Source organism: Myotis nattereri, assembly GCF_964212035.1.
Source record: "Myotis nattereri genome assembly, chromosome: 21".
Lineage (NCBI taxonomy): Eukaryota > Metazoa > Chordata > Mammalia > Chiroptera > Vespertilionidae > Myotis > Myotis nattereri.
This window is the reverse complement of record NC_138097.1, coordinates 17,304,313-17,319,167: the sequence shown is the minus strand read 5'-3', so window position 1 is coordinate 17,319,167 and position 14,855 is coordinate 17,304,313. Positions and strand designations below refer to the sequence as shown.

Sequence of the window (14,855 nt, the reverse complement as noted above, 5' to 3'; positions counted from 1 at the left end):
AGCATAAACGGCTGCTTTAAGATCCAAAGGAGCCTGAGACGTCCACACTCTGCAGTCAGAGGTCATGACTGTAAGGGAGAGATGCCCAGTAGCCACCCTGAGCCTCTGGGTGGCATCTTGGCTCCTGGGCTGCTTAAAGCAGTCCTTTCTGCAGGCAGGTTGGCGACAGAGCTGTGTCCACAGTGAGGCCTGAAGGTGGAGGGCGTCCCTGCCTTTCTCTGAGAGGAGCCTTAGCGGCCCTGGGCTCCCACTCGGAGCTGTTCTCCGAGCTTCAGCACCGCTTGAGCACAGAGCATCTCCCAGACGCTCCGCAGCCACCCGGCCCTCTGGGCGGTCCTGGAGCTCAGCGAGCTGCACGCACCCCCGCGCACGGCTCATCACCGTCACCGAGGCCCGGCCGGGAACAATGGTGCCTTTGAATGGAAAGGAGCCACGAGGCTGTTTTCATCGGTCAGCTGATCAGGGGGCAGATGGTGTCCAGAAACAGCCTCATCCTTGTTGTGAAGTGATGAGAGGTCAGGTGATGCTAAAGGATTGCCAGCCCCGTGCATGCCCTTCGGCCCAGCTGGCAGCTCTGGTCAGCGACGCACTCGAAACACTGGCCTCCCAGCAGGACGTGCTCGTCTTCAGGGAGGTCCACCTTCTTCCTGTGAACACGGCTCAGGCCACCCTCCCCGCAGCTGCCCATGGGAAACCACGTGGAGGGCTCAGTTCACGGGAAACGGTGCAGGGACTCGAAGTTGGTTGCTTGTCAGTTCTTCTCCGATCCCCAGTGCAGCTGTCGATGTTGGCTTGGTCCTCCTGTCTCCTGCACTCTGGAGGCTCCTAACCCACCACGTGCATCCCAGTCCCAGGCCCGGGTTCGAGCCCCGCACTGACTCGCCTCCTCGCGCATCCGCATGGTCACAGCCCTGCTTTCGCCGTCTTCGGCACCTGGTTTCCGCAGTGCCATCAGAGCCGGCTTGCTTTCCCCCCGAGGGGCTCTCACCTCAGGCGGTAGCGAGTGCTCAGCCTGCTGCACTCCCGTCTGTGATTTCAACACACTGACGGGTTGGGTTTGAGGCTCAGCTAGGGGTGAGCCAGGCTGCTGACAGCTCTCAGAATGGGAGCGCTGCCCGCTTCTGGTTGGGTGGCGATGGCCGCGTGTGGCGAGGACTCGGGGGCGGCATTGAATGGTGGTGATGACAGGACGTCGTCTGTGCCTGGTTCTAGTTCGGTGATGCTTGCTGTGGGTTTCTGATAAATTCCCTCTCAAGTTAAGGAAATTCCCTTTTGTTCTGATTTGCTCAGGTTTGAGGTTTTCAGTCACAAGCAGGTGTTAAACTCTGTCAGATGTTCCCCACGCTTACAAGCCCATCACATGGTTTCCCCCCTTCACCTTGGTCACGTGGACGTGCAGTACGGAGTCTCTTTCTGTGGGTTTGGTTCTCGGACCACTGTGTCCTCAGGGGCACCGCCTGGAAATGCCGTGCAGGTGCCGCGTGCTGGAGGGTCTCCAGCCTGCATGCTGCGGGTTAGCGCTTCCGTTCTTCAGTCAGGACCAGTGGGCAGTTCTGAGGCACTTGCTGCGGGGGTGGGGGGTGGGGAACCTTTCTCCTGCCCGGGGCCACTTGGATGCTTATGACATCATTCAAGGGCATACAGAGCTCTCAGCTGAAAAACGAGCCCGCTCCGTTTGGTCAGTTAACTCACCCTGGTGCCTTGGCAGGGCCAGACCAAGCGATATCCTGGGCCTTCTGTGGCCCGAGGGCTGGACACTCCCCACCCCTAATTTACGGGACAGAGGTCCAGATTCCTCGCCAGCACCAAGACCCTTCCTAACCCAGAGTCGCCTCTCAGTGAGTGCAGTGCTGGAGTGGGCGTGGCCTCCTCGTGGACGAGGGAAGGGATGGGGTCAGGGGACAGGGGGAGGCCAGATCAGGCCAGCTGTTGACAAGGGCAGCGCAGCAGTGTTGGGGGCGTCGGCCGGGAGGCCCACCCCGTGCAGCCCGCCCCTGAGACACTGGACCAGAGAGGTGTGCGGGCTGCCACCAGATTGGCAGGAGGCGGCTGACTGGCGGGCATCTTCCCGGGCTGTGGATGCTCCCCGGTCGGGAGGGCTCCTGCTTCGGAGCTTTAAGCCCGGGCCTTTCTGCCGAGTCCCGGGGGCCCGGCTCTCTGGTGCCGGGCGAGGGTCCCTGTGGGCTCGGCACAGGAAAGCAGTGGATGGGGAAGACGAGGACTGTGCAGTGAGCCGCAGCAGCGGGTGGGAAGTCCTGCTAGAAGTGAGGGTCTGACGGCCTGGGCGCAGAGATGCCTGCTGCGTGCATTTCTCTTCCAGGCAGCACGTGGAGAAAAGGAGCAGTGACCTGGATTTCGCCCCATTTGGGGCAGAGGGACGAGGGAGGCTGGTGAATGGCTTCCGGAGAACAGGAGACAGTAAAGGGAGAGGAAGCGCTGGGGCCGGTGGCCAGGAAGAGAGGAGGGAAAATGCTGGCGTGGCCCAGAGTGACCGGGGAGGCATGGGAGACGGAGCCGGGACGGGGAAGGTGCTCAGGAGGGGACAGGGCGAGGACAGCACGAGTGAGTGCTCTGAGAGAGGGCGCCCGGGCCAGGCTGCTGGGAGGAGGGAGACACCCTCGGAGACTCACAGGACAAGAGGAGGAGGTACCACCAGAGGGTGTTTGCGGCAGGAGAGAGGACAGGTGTGCTGGAGACGGGACTGTGAAAGCCAACCTAATAACGCTGCTTCTTCTTGTAGCCAACACACTCAACGGGATCCCCACGGGCGGTGGCGGCGGGGCCGGGGGTGGCAGCAGCCAGAAGACGCCCCTCTTTGAGACGTACTCTGACTGGGACCGCGAAGTCAAGCGGACGGGCGCCTCCGGGTGGAGGGTCTGCTCTATCAACGAGGGCTACATGATCTCCACGTGGTGAGTCCCGGCCCCGTGCATGACAGCCAGGCTCCATGCGTGACAGCCAGGCTCCGCGCGTGACAGCCAGGCTCCATGCGTGACAGCCAGGCTCCGCGCGTGACAGCCAGGCTCCGCGCGTGACAGCCAGGCTCCGCGCGTGACAGCCAGGCTCCGCGCGTGACAGCCAGGCTCCGCGCGTGACAGCCAGGCTCCGCGGTCATGGCTCACGGATAGTTGTTATAATGCTTTAACGGCTGTTTTATAGTGAAGATAGGGCTTTTTTTCACATGACGACAGCACCACTCTCCACTGGAAGAGTTGGCCAGCCTTCCTACTGTCGTGGGCAATCCAGTCCGTGTGTCTGTGGGGTGGGGGGCGAGGGGGTTGGATCTTGTCAGTGTCTTTTAGGGCCAGTGTGTCCAGGTCAGGAACGCAGTGAGCTTGTTGGGGAGGACTCTCCGGCCTTTAGATGATGACAGTCTCCGCCCACCCTGTTAGCTGCCTCTTTTTTTTTTTTTTTTCCCAAAACCTGGTCATTTGTTCTGTAGAATTGTCCACCTTCTCGATCTTGCTGGTTTTTCCCAGGGTGACCTCCAGTGTGTTCCTCTGTCTGCTGTGCTCCCTGTAACATGGTAGCTCCATCCAGAGGTTTAGTTGGGGATTCATTAGATTCAGGTTCAGGGTTTTGGCAAGGTGCTCAGTGGGTGGCGCTTTGCACCTCCTGCTTCATCCCGTGGGTCTGGGCGTGGCTGTGATGTGACTGGCAGAAGGCCCAGCGGCAGCCAGCCCGGCCCGTGTTGAGGAGCATCGCCTGGGCTGGCGAGGCCTGCCCGTCCCCCTGCCTGTCCCCCTGCCCGGCCAAGTGGAGGAAAGAGAGAGGCGGTGCCTTAAGTGGCACTGGGCTGCCCATGAGTACCTGCTGTCTGATGGGGCCCTGGAGTCGGCCTGGCTTTGGATGGGGGAGGAGGGGGGAGGGAGGAGGGAGGAGGGAGGGCGCTGCAGCTTCTGGGTAGATTGGTGGGTTTGCTTTGTTCATGTGCCTTACCTGTCAGGAGGGCAAACGTGGGCATGCTTTTCGGGCCTGTTTGCTTGGTAGTCATTCTGGGTAACTTTCCAAACATCTCCTTTGGGTTTTCCCTGCTGTCCTAGGAATGTCTGGGAATTGGCCACATCAGACATGCTTCCGGCTGAGGTGTCTGGGACGGTCCGTGCCCTCACGGCGTCCACCGTATGGCTGCGAAGTGGGGTGTACAGTCGGGGAGGAAGGTGTGTGAGGACACGTGGGTCACAGGGCACCCTGCCCCTGCCCAGAGCACGGCCCCGACGGTGTGTGCTTTCTCCCTCAGCCTCCCAGAGTACTTCGTGGTGCCCAGCTCCTTGGCCGACCAGGACCTGAAGACCTTTTCCCACTCTTTCGTTGGGAGGAGGATGCCGGTGAGTGACAGCTGTTGGGTTTCAGCGCACGGGTGCCCGTTTCCCACTGGTCACGTGAGGCTCTGCCTCCCCCCTGGTCAGTGAGGCTCTGCCTCCCCCCCGGTCAGTGAGGCTCTGTCTCCCCCCCGGTCAGTGAGGCTCTCTTCCGTTCCAGCTCTGGTGCTGGAGCCACTCGAACGGCAGTGCTCTCGTGCGGACGGCCCTCATCAAGGACCTGCTGCAGCAGCGGAAGATCGACCAGAGGTGATCACCATACGGTGACCTGCTGACCAGCGACACTGGTGGGGACGGGCAGTCCGTTAGCTCACCCAGGCCTAGAGAAGAAGCCTCAGAGGCCCTGTCAGCTCATCATGTCCAAGACCAACTCCAGACGCGGCCACCGCACCTCTCCCAGCTGCTCTCAGAACCTGGGGTCCCTCCTGATGCCTTTCTCTTTCTCTTTCCTTCCTGTGTCCGAGCATCGCCTCCTCCTGTCACTTCACACACGTCCTCTCAGCCGGGCTCTGCCACAGGCCCTTTGCACCAGCTGTCCCTCTACCTAGAGCTCTTTCCCCCAGGTCTGAGCACGGCTCCTCGTCTTCCTGGGCTTGGCTTCAGTGTCGGCTACACGGGCTTTTCTAACCGCGGGACGGGGACTCGCCTGCGCTCCCCTGATCACACCACCCTCGGCGCTCACCACAGCCCGCTAGGAAGGGAACCCCCACCCCCTCCTCCCCAGGAAGGGAACCCCCACCCCCTCCCCCCAGGGAGGGAAACCCCCACCCCCTCCCCCCAGGGAGGGAACCCCCACCCCCTCCTCCCCAGGAAGGGAACCCCCACCCCCTCCTCCCCAGGAAGGGAACCCCCACCCCCTCCCCCCAGGAAGGGAACCCCCACCCCCTCCCCCCAGGAAGGGAACCCCCACCCCCTCCTCCCCAGGGAGGGAACCCCCACCCCCTCCCCCCAGGGAGGGAAACCCCCACCCCCTCCCCCCAGGGAGGGAAGCCCGTGGAGGCGGAGGCCTGGCCCGGCTCGCTCGTCTCTGTCCCCAGCTCTGAGGCAGTGATGGCTCGGAGCGGGAGTTCAGGAAATGATGTGGAATAAACCAGTGACGAGTGACGGAGGGTTTGTCTCCCTCAGGATTTGCAACGCAATAACCAAGAGCCACCCGCAGAGGAGTGACGTCTACAAGTCCGATCTGGATAAGACCCTGCCCAGCATCCAAGACATACAAACGGCTTTTGTGAAGCTCAAACAGCTATGTGTTAATGGTCATTTCTCTGTTATTATATATGTGTGTGTGTGTGTGTGTGTGTGTGTGTGTGGTGAATGGGGGAATACAGCATTGTATGAGGCATGTCAGGAAAAGTGACATTCCTTAAAATTCTAGACATAGCTTTATTTGAGTAGAGGCGTATTGAAATGTTCGTACAGATTATTACTGTGTGAGACGGCCAGGAGCGCTTAGAGAACGAAGTGCAAACACGCTTTCTGTTTGGGAGGGAAAATGAACCCAGTAAATCGCCTTCAAATCGTGACAGGTAGGGTGGGCGCTTTTATGGAAAAACAGCGTGCTGCCTTGCAGACACTGAGATGTAAGCCACTTTCAAACAGTAAAAATGGCACCTCTTCACTCTGGTATTGATCATGTAAAATTCAGCTTAAAACCCCTGAGAATGCGTCTGTGTGTGTGTGAATGTAACTACTTGCCTATGTAATTGTGTGTTTATCACAGAGCCCTTTGAGGAGACTGAAGAGAGGTGGCTGTCCTCACTGGAAGGTACTCGGTGGCTAGAATATGTGAGGTTTGTACAACCACTTTCCCCTTTTCTTTGACTTTATATTTTGAAGTAATTACAGACTCGCAGGAGGTGCAAAAATAGTACAAGAACCAGCATCTTCCCCAGCCTCCCCATGGCCACTTCCTCCGTGACTCGGCTGCGGGCCGGCAGCGGGAAATGGACAGGGTACAGGCGGCAGGCTCCTCACTTCAGCAGTGCACACGCTTGTGCGTGTGGGTGTGCGTGTGCGTGTGCATGTGTGTGTGCGTGTGGTTCTGTGCACTGTTACCACATGTCTGAATCCCTGTGACCACCGCCACAGTCAAAGTACAACCCCATCAGCGCAGGCTCCCTCCTGCCCATTTAGAGTCGCACGCCCACTCCCCTCCCACCCGTTCCCTGGCAGCCGCTGCTCTCGCTCCATCTCTGTCGTCTCATTTCAAGAATGTTGTCTAAATCAACTCCTTCCTTTTCTAAAAGGTCAATGAATTTCCTTGATATGAAAACCAGACTTTTGTCTATTGAAGAATCGCATAAATACTAAAGAAATCCATAAACGTTATTGAGAATACAAATGTGTACAGTGAAAGATTAGATTTGCTTGATTTCAGGACTTTAAAAAAAACACCTTTGTAGTGGAAATGGGGTTTTTCAGAGAATTTTTCCTCTCCTCTCCCCAGGGCATTCCTGAAACATTCAGCAGAGCTTGTGTACACGCTAGAAAGCAGGCGAGTCTCAGTGGTCCTCCAAGGTAACTCACGCCTGTGGCCCGTCACCCGCCAGCGTGGGCTCCGCTGTCCACGCTCCAGTCCGGGTCTGATCTCCGCCGTCTCTTACTGACGACACTGCCACCAAACACGCCAGGTCTCCCACGTTAGAGGGAAACAGGAGCACAGAGACTCCCGGGGGGAACAGGAGGAGGCAGCTTTCTGCCCGGCGTGCAGGGAAGGTGCTCACCGACCTCCCTGGAGTCACGCAGTGTGTCCGTCTTGGCCACGCACGCTTTCTCTCTGGTCGTGCCACCCCCTCATTCACACAGATGGTGGTGTGAGGGCTCGGCTCCGGCTCAGTGGGCCTCTGATCGGATAGCCAGGAATGTGAATTTGTCTACTGGTTAGCAGGAACGATCGCAATATAAAACCTTTCCGTTAGCAAAACGTACTTACGTATTGAATAACTCCAGAGCCAATAGAGTTTCTAAGCTTACGGATAAGGTCTGATAAACCAGGAGCTTCCTGATAACACACTCAATTCACGTTGCATAGGAGGTGAATGCCCAATGCTGCCGAGGCTCTCAAATGTAACGACTTCAGTAAAGACATTTAAAAGCCTCGGGAGCGATAGCGCCCGCCTCCAGTCGCGGGTGGCGGTGCCGTCAGTGTGAGCTCGGCACACGGGGCCCGTGGGGCGTCTCCTCGCTCGCGGCGGGTGTCAGCCGCAGCACGGTTCCCCTCGGCACGTCCCCGGCGTTTGCCATGATACAGATGGCCCGCGCTTGACTGCCTGTCTCACAGATGTGTTTATTTAAAGGTTATTGCCGTATAACTTACATACTATAAAATTCACCCTTTCTCAATGTAGAAGTCAATAATTTGTAGGAAGTATACAGTTTTAGAGGTTTTTTGTTATTTATTTAAAAATTTTTTTAGGCCTACTGATTTAGAGTAGCTAACCCCCTCACAGAACACTGACTCGCCCACTCCTGCCCGCTCTCTCCGCGTTGCTCTGTGTGGTCCTCACTTTCTCTCCGTTTTCCTGACAGAGGAGGAGGGGAGAGACTTGAGCTGCGTCGTTGCGTCTCTTGTGCAAGTGATGCTGGATCCCCACTTCCGGACAATCCCTGGGTTCCAGAGCCTGGTCCAGAAGGAGTGGGTGATGTCGGGGTACCAATTCCTGGACAGGTGCAACCACCTGAAGAGGTCGGAGAAGGAGGTAACGCAGCTCATGCTGAGGGCCCGTCTGCGGGGCGGGGAGATGTTCCCCTGGGAAGACGGGGCTTTCTGTTTCTATTTATAACACATTTTCATTGATCTCAGAGGCGAAGGGAGAGGGAGAGAGAGAGACATCCATGATGAGAGAGAACCATGGATTGGCTGCCTCCTGCACGCCCCCCACTGGGGATGGAGCCTGCAACCCGGGCCTGTGCCCTGACCGGGAATCGAACCGTGACCTCCTGGTTCATAGGTTGACGCTCACCCACTGAGCCACGCCGGCCGGGTGACGGGGTTACTTTTTAAATGCTGCACGTAACACGCTGCAGCTCGTAGTCCGGGACTGACGACTGGATTCGAGCCCCCGTGGGTCATGTGCTGGAGGTCACTGTCGCTGCACAGGTGGAACCTAAAGAAGTGGCTGTGGCGTTTCTCTAAGTTGAAAATACTTTGGGTCACAAACAAAGTCTCCCCAAATTCAAGAAGATTGAAATCATACCAAGCATCTTCTCAGACCATGAGGGCATAATATTAGAAATAAACAAAAACAACCCAAAATACTCAAAAAAAAAAGAAAATACTTGAAGAAAGGCATCCACTCTTCCGCAGAGCATGTGGCCAGCACATGAGATTATTGAAAGACCCACTTTGGAATGTCACGCTTTCACACCGTGGCGCCCGTGTTACGAATGGAGGCGTGTCGCAGACGCACTGCGGCCGGCCGCAGTCCCGGGTGGGGCTTTCTCCGTCCGCCACAGACACATTCCAGGGCGCTGTGACCGCCGTGACCGGTCAAGGGCGCTGCCGCTGTCCAGGGACACGGTTAAACACGGGAACAGAATGGAAGCGCAGAGGGTCACGCGGTCACGGCTGGGGGCAGTGCTGCCTGGGATCCCTAGCGGAGCTGCGGGCGGCCCTGCCAGGGTCTTGTTGCCGGCTGTTTCAGGAGGCACAGCTGGCTGTCCCTGGGGCACGGCCTGAGCCTGTGGCCTGTGGCCTGGGCCTATGGCCAGTCATTTCCTGAAACTCGGGGCGGTTCTGGAAGCCGCGCCTGCAGGGCCAACCAGAGCTGTTTATAGAAGTTGGTTTTGCTCTGGGTGTCCCGTGGGTTTTTTGTTCCCAATCAGTGTGTCCAGGAGAGGCTCCCACACATTTCCCTGTTCCCCGTCCTGTGGACAAACTGCCCGTCACGCGTCCTCCCGCGTCGCACGCCTCAGGCAGGTGCAGGCTGCGGTGCTGGCCCCTCGAATGAGCTTCCCGGGTGTGACGTGAGCTGCCTCCTCTGTCCTCAGATCCTAGCTCAGCTGGGCCCGGGGCTGTGGGCCAGGGCCTCTGTCAGTCGTGTCTTCCTCACGTCAGGGATTCATTTGGAAGGAACTGTGTGAAGGGAGGGACGCGGTTGGTAACCCACTTCCGGTTCCCCGTCCAGTCTCCGCTGTTCCTGCTGTTCCTGGACGCCACCTGGCAGCTGCTGGAGCAGCACCCGGCCGCCTTCGAGTTCTCCGAGACCTACCTGGCCGTGCTGGGTGACAGCACCCGCATCTCCCTGTTCGGCACCTTCCTGTTCAACTCGCCGCACCAGCGGGTGAAGCAGAGCACGGTGAGGGCGCGGCGGCCGCGGCTGTGTTGTTGCTCACACTTCATTGGAGCGACTCGGAGGACAGGTGGCCGTGCATTTAAAATACATCCTTTAGACGATGCCTCCTGCCCCGCTCCCGGGCTGGGGTCCAGGCACCGCGGTCACTGGACAGGTGACGGGGGCTCCATCCAAATGCAGTTTTACTCTATTTTATTCTTATTTTTCATTTAAAAAAAATCTGTATTGTTAAAAAGAAATCTGTATTGTGGAAATATTACATACGTCTCCTGTTTACGCCCACGGAGCCCTCCTGCCACCCCTGCCCCCTGCCCCCTGCCCCTTCACCGCCCTGTTGCCCGTGTCCATGGGTTACGCATATCGGCCAGGACAGTGTTACCCATGACAGGTGATGGCATGACTGTGGCCACGGGCTTACTGGGTGAGGTGCTGCCATTAGAAAACGCCGTGGACGGTTGTGGTATCACGTGCGTGAGATCTTCCTTCGCGTAGCACATCCCCGTGGCCAGGGCCCAGCTTCCTCCGTCTTCAGGAAGAGCGCGCGTGCTCACGCAGGGGGTGGCGTGTCCTCGGGCCTGAGGTGCCCGAATGCCTCTTCCTGGCGGGGAGACGTGCCGCGCGCGTGGGCTGCGTGGCTCGGGGTCCGACAGTCCGCTTGTGTGGTGACGCACGCATGGCCCATCCCAAACCACGAACTCATGCGAGACAACCTTTGCATCTTTTTCAGAGATTCAAACGTTTTATCTTGCAGGAATTTGCTATAAGCAAAAATATCCAGTTAGGTGACGAAAAGGGTTTAAAATTCCCCTCGGTGTGGGACTGGTCCCTGCAGTTCACCGCGAAGGACCGCACCCTCTTCCACAACCCCCTGTACGTCGGGAGGAGCACGCCCTGCACGCGGAGCAGCGCCGCGAAGGCCTTCAGACGGACAAAGGTAAGGACGCGCGCCCTCCCAGACACCCCTGTCCAGACACACGGCATCAGAAGTCAGCTCCCTCCCAGGACGCGTCCGCCAGGGCAGACTGCGGGATCGTGCACTTTTTACCCGACTTGGCTATACGCGGGCTTTCCTCCTCGGCATCTGAGGCCCACGGAGCCCTGGGCAGCGTCCGAGAGTCAGCAGGTCACAGCTCTGAGCCTGGAGGCCCCGCCCTGAGACCCGTCCACTCGGCCTCTTGTTCCTTCTAGAATCAGCCAGGGTGGGTTTGTTCCAAGCCAGAAATCGGAGAAATTGGCACTTCAGCAAAGTAATGGATAGGTACCAGCTTTCACCCCATGCAGGCTAGTGGCGTCAGGCCTGGGAAAGCACAGCCACAGTGGAGGAGCAGTGCGAGGGCAGGGACAGATGCAGGCCGGAATCCCACCCGTTTCCCGTGGCTCGGAGGGCATGCTTGTCATGGCACCGGGGGCGTGCCCGCCCTGGCACCGAGGGTGTGCCCGCCGCGGCCCCTTCGCTGTCTTTCTACAGGGAAGCCGGGACCACAGTGCTAACCTCTCTCTCCCGCACAGAAAAACTACAGCTCCACCCTGCGGGGGATGCCGGCCTCCCTCAGGAACGGACTCCTCAGTGACCAGGAGTCACTCCCACGGAGGAACTCCCTGATCTTACAAGTGAGGCCGGACCCGCCTCCGCACGCCGGGGGCCAGGACGGCGGCCTGGAGCAGTTCTTCCGAGAGTGGCTGTGCAAACCGGCCGACCTGCACGGCGTGCTCCTGCCCCATCTGTCGGCCACGCACATAAAGCTCTGGAAACTGTGCTACTTCCGCTGGGTCCCCGAGGCCCAGATCGATCGTGGGGGCTTCATCACCGCCTTCCACCGGCTCTCGCTGCTGGCCGACGAGGTGGACGTGCTGAGCAGGACGCTGCGGCAGCACCGGGCCGGCCCGCTGGAGGCCTGCTACGCGGAGCTGGACCAGAGCCGGATGTACTTCCGGGCCCGCGGCCCCCACGACACCCCGGAGACGCCGGAGTTCCTCTCCTCCTCCTTCCCCTTCTCCCCCGTCGGCAACCTCTGCAGGCGGAGCATTTCGGGAACACCACTGAGCAAGTTTCTAAGCGGCGCCAAAATCTGGCTGTCTACGGAGACGCTGGCAAACGAGGACTGAAGAGGAGTGTTTGCTGGACATTCTGAGGAGCTGGGAACGTTTCCCTCTGAATTAAGTTGCTCACCCAGGCATTTGAAGCCTTAATAATTTCATATGTGAGAGTAGCCGTTGAGATTTGCACTAACGTTGGAGAACATGCCGAGCTGTGCTTCCCTCACTGTTTTTAGGAGACAGGCAGACATTTCGGTCTCGATGTCCTTTTTCTGTTGTTCTAGGTCCGGCTCGCTTCTGCTGATTGGCAGGCAGGCATGCCGCACTTACTACTGTGATCGCACCAATCAGGTTTTGTCCGCACCCGCTCTCCCGGCTGCCTAGTGGGGGGCGCCTGGTCCTCTGATGCGCGGCCAGAGGAGCACAGGCCAGGAGCGTGAGGTCAGTGTGTAGCCGAAGGTCAGGAAACAGCGCTCACCCCGCGGGCGTTCGTAGGGATTGGGGTCTTTCTGGCCCCTCTCTGTTGTCTCTGGCTGGACTCACCGGGGGTCAGTGTTCAGCACTGTGGCTTACTCCATCACCTTGGGACCGTAGATCACTGTGTCTTACAGTCGTGCGCTTGCCCTCACCTTCTGAGGACTAACCTTAAAACGGTATGCACTGTGAACTTTAAGAAGCATTTGCTGTAGATAAGATAATGGACCTTAGAAGTGCCTTTGACGCTGACAGGAAGGTATGAACACCACAGTTACGTGTCATTTGTTTGTGCAGTTAGGGAGTTCAGACCCCCCTGCGTATTGAAGCCGGCTTCTCACACCGAGTCTGTGCCAACAGGCAGGAGCCCCGAAGCCACGCCCCCCCCACCCAGTCCCCGAGGACACAGCAGGTCTGTGGGGTCCAGGCCCGGGGAGAGGGGCCGGCGCCACCCACAGAGCCCACCCCCAGAAGGAGGGCTGTCCCTCCGTGTGTCCAGTGTGGTCCACTGTTGGCACTTTCTCTGGGAAATAACTAATGGGGTCACACAAGTCCCTCCTCAGACAAAGTCCTTTTTTATTTTTAATATTTTTAAATTAATTTCAGAGAAGAAGGGAGAGAGAGGGGGGGCAAAACATCAATGATGAAAATCATTGATCGGCTGCCTCCTGCACACCCCCCACTGGGGATCGAGCCCGCAAGCCAGGCATGTGCCCTTGACTGGAATCGAACCCGGGACCAACGCTCTGTCCACGGAGCCACACCAGCCAGGGTTCAGACAAAGCTTGTAAACACTTAGAGGAGTACGTAGAGAACAAGAGAAATGAAAATGTCTGCTCAGAATCCTGCCATTTTAGTAAATGGCAAGAGGCCTATACCCCTCCCCCCAACCCCCCCCCCTTCTTCTGACAGCAGCATCCAGAGGGGGCGGGCGGAGGTGTATGGTTGGTCTAAAGCGCCCGCGAGAGCCAAAGCCCAGTGGTCAGAGCCCCGCTCCCGCTGGCGGGGACGTCGGCACCAGGCCCCCAGCACCCTCATTCCGCTCAAAGGATGAATTTCCAAGTTTGGCTGTTACTTTGTTAAAACTGCCATCCTGAGCTTTTACACATTTTTTATAGGACAGCATCTGGTTAGCTTACAGCCTTTTCTAAAACAGGTTTTTTCAAAAGTCTTTTTTACCTTATATGTCACGAGTAGGCGTTTCTATGGAATTATCTGCCTTTTATAAATTGTTCGATAACGTGTCTGGAATCAAAGGGACAGAAGTTCCTCCAGTGTCTTAGGAGACGCGTGTGGACACACCCAGTGTTCCTGCAGTTCGCTGCCTACTGAAAAAGGGCTTTTCTCCGTGGACATAAATACCACCACTGCCATTAAACACTTCGCAGTCCTCGCTGGGAGGCCGCCCCAGCGCCCGCAGGACAGCAAACGCCCTGCCATGGGTGCGCACCGGTCCCCGTCCTGAAGCTGCTTCCTGGCGACAACAGAGCGTGAACTTGTTCCCTGGGCGAGGGCTCCGATTTCCACCTCCCGTTTTCTTCCCTTCCCACATGTATCCCAACTCCCTCAGTCATGTTTTGATTTACAACTTAAACAACAACTAGGTACTATTAATATTAACACTGTTTCAGGTAGGAAATGTGCGTCCGTCTGTATGATAATCAAGTGTAAAGTGTGGTTTTTTGTTGTGTTTTGCTGGACAGTTGTTGTGTCATGATTATTGTGCCACAGCTCACGGGCACAGTATGAAGAACAACTGGCAGCCTCAGCCCTGGCCCTCGTGCCGCCTGGCACCTCGGAGCAGCACGGGCGGGCGACAGGGCCCCCGGGGGTGCCGTGCACCGTGCCACAGAGCTCCCCCCTCGGCCCGCAGCCCTGCGTGCGAAGCCGGGGCCGCGCTGCCACACAGCCTGGACTTCCTGGTAGGAACTTAGAGATGTACAACGTCTTACTGTTACTTCATGATGAAACCAATTTTAAAACCAAACATGTCTAAGTTTATTTAAGAGAAGCATATTAACCGGGGCGAACGGGTGGGACCATCGAGCACCCCCGTCAGCGGCCAGCCTGCTGTAGCCCTGACGCAAGCAGCTGAACTGGACTTAGAGAAAGTTCACCCCTTTGGGCCTGGAGTGGACTGACTTGGGGTGAAGCAGGGGAGCAGGAAGGGAGGCCTGTCCAACAGTTCGAACGTGAGGGGAGCTCCGACTGCGAGTAAACTCTACAGAACCGGTCGTGGCCTCAGTGTGACGCCATCTCTGAGAACAGTGGCTCTGGAAGCCACGGCCTTTCCTTCCAGATGTCTGCGCGCGTGCGTGCGTGTGTGTGTGTGTGTGTGTGCGTGTGTGTGAGTGAGTGACAGAGGGGGAGAGATGCACTTGGCATTCCTGCTTCTAAAGCTGACAGTGATCCCTGACATATTTTTTTAAAAATATATTTCTTTATTAGTTTCAGAGAGGAAGGGAGGAGACAGAGAAACATGAATGATGAGAATCACTGATCGGCGGCCTCCTGCACACCCGCTACTGGGGACCATGTGCCCTTGGCCGGAATCGAACCTGGGACCCTTCAGTCCGCAGGCTGACGCTCTATCCCCTGAGCCAACCCGGCTAGGGCTGATCCCTGACATCTTTAACATCACTTCAGAACTGGCTGAGTGAAGGCCATGTGGGTACTGACCATGTCATTCCATCTAATAAATGAAAAGGCTGGGAGTAACATTCCCTTA

The 14,855-nt window shown here is 57.8% G+C and overlaps 1 protein-coding gene across 2 annotated transcripts in view; it reads left to right on the top strand.

The window, feature by feature from the left end:
• Positions 1-13,825, top strand: part of MTMR10 (myotubularin related protein 10) — a gene marked incomplete at its 5' end in the record, with an annotated part of 28,192 nt that extends 14,367 nt beyond the window's left edge. For both annotated transcript variants that reach the window (XM_081114680.1, XM_081114679.1), the window contains 10 exons: positions 2,741-2,912; positions 4,241-4,328; positions 4,483-4,571; positions 5,448-5,578; positions 6,043-6,112; positions 6,769-6,839; positions 7,851-8,020; positions 9,449-9,619; positions 10,368-10,550; positions 11,126-13,825. In XM_081114680.1, coding sequence (XP_080970806.1) covers positions 2,741-2,912; positions 4,241-4,328; positions 4,483-4,571; positions 5,448-5,578; positions 6,043-6,112; positions 6,769-6,839; positions 7,851-8,020; positions 9,449-9,619; positions 10,368-10,550; positions 11,126-11,722 — 1,742 coding nt within the window. In that variant the 3' untranslated portion in view covers positions 11,723-13,825. The remainder of the gene's footprint in view (positions 1-2,740; positions 2,913-4,240; positions 4,329-4,482; positions 4,572-5,447; positions 5,579-6,042; positions 6,113-6,768; positions 6,840-7,850; positions 8,021-9,448; positions 9,620-10,367; positions 10,551-11,125) is intronic.
• Between the last annotated feature and the right edge of the window lie 1,030 nt (positions 13,826-14,855).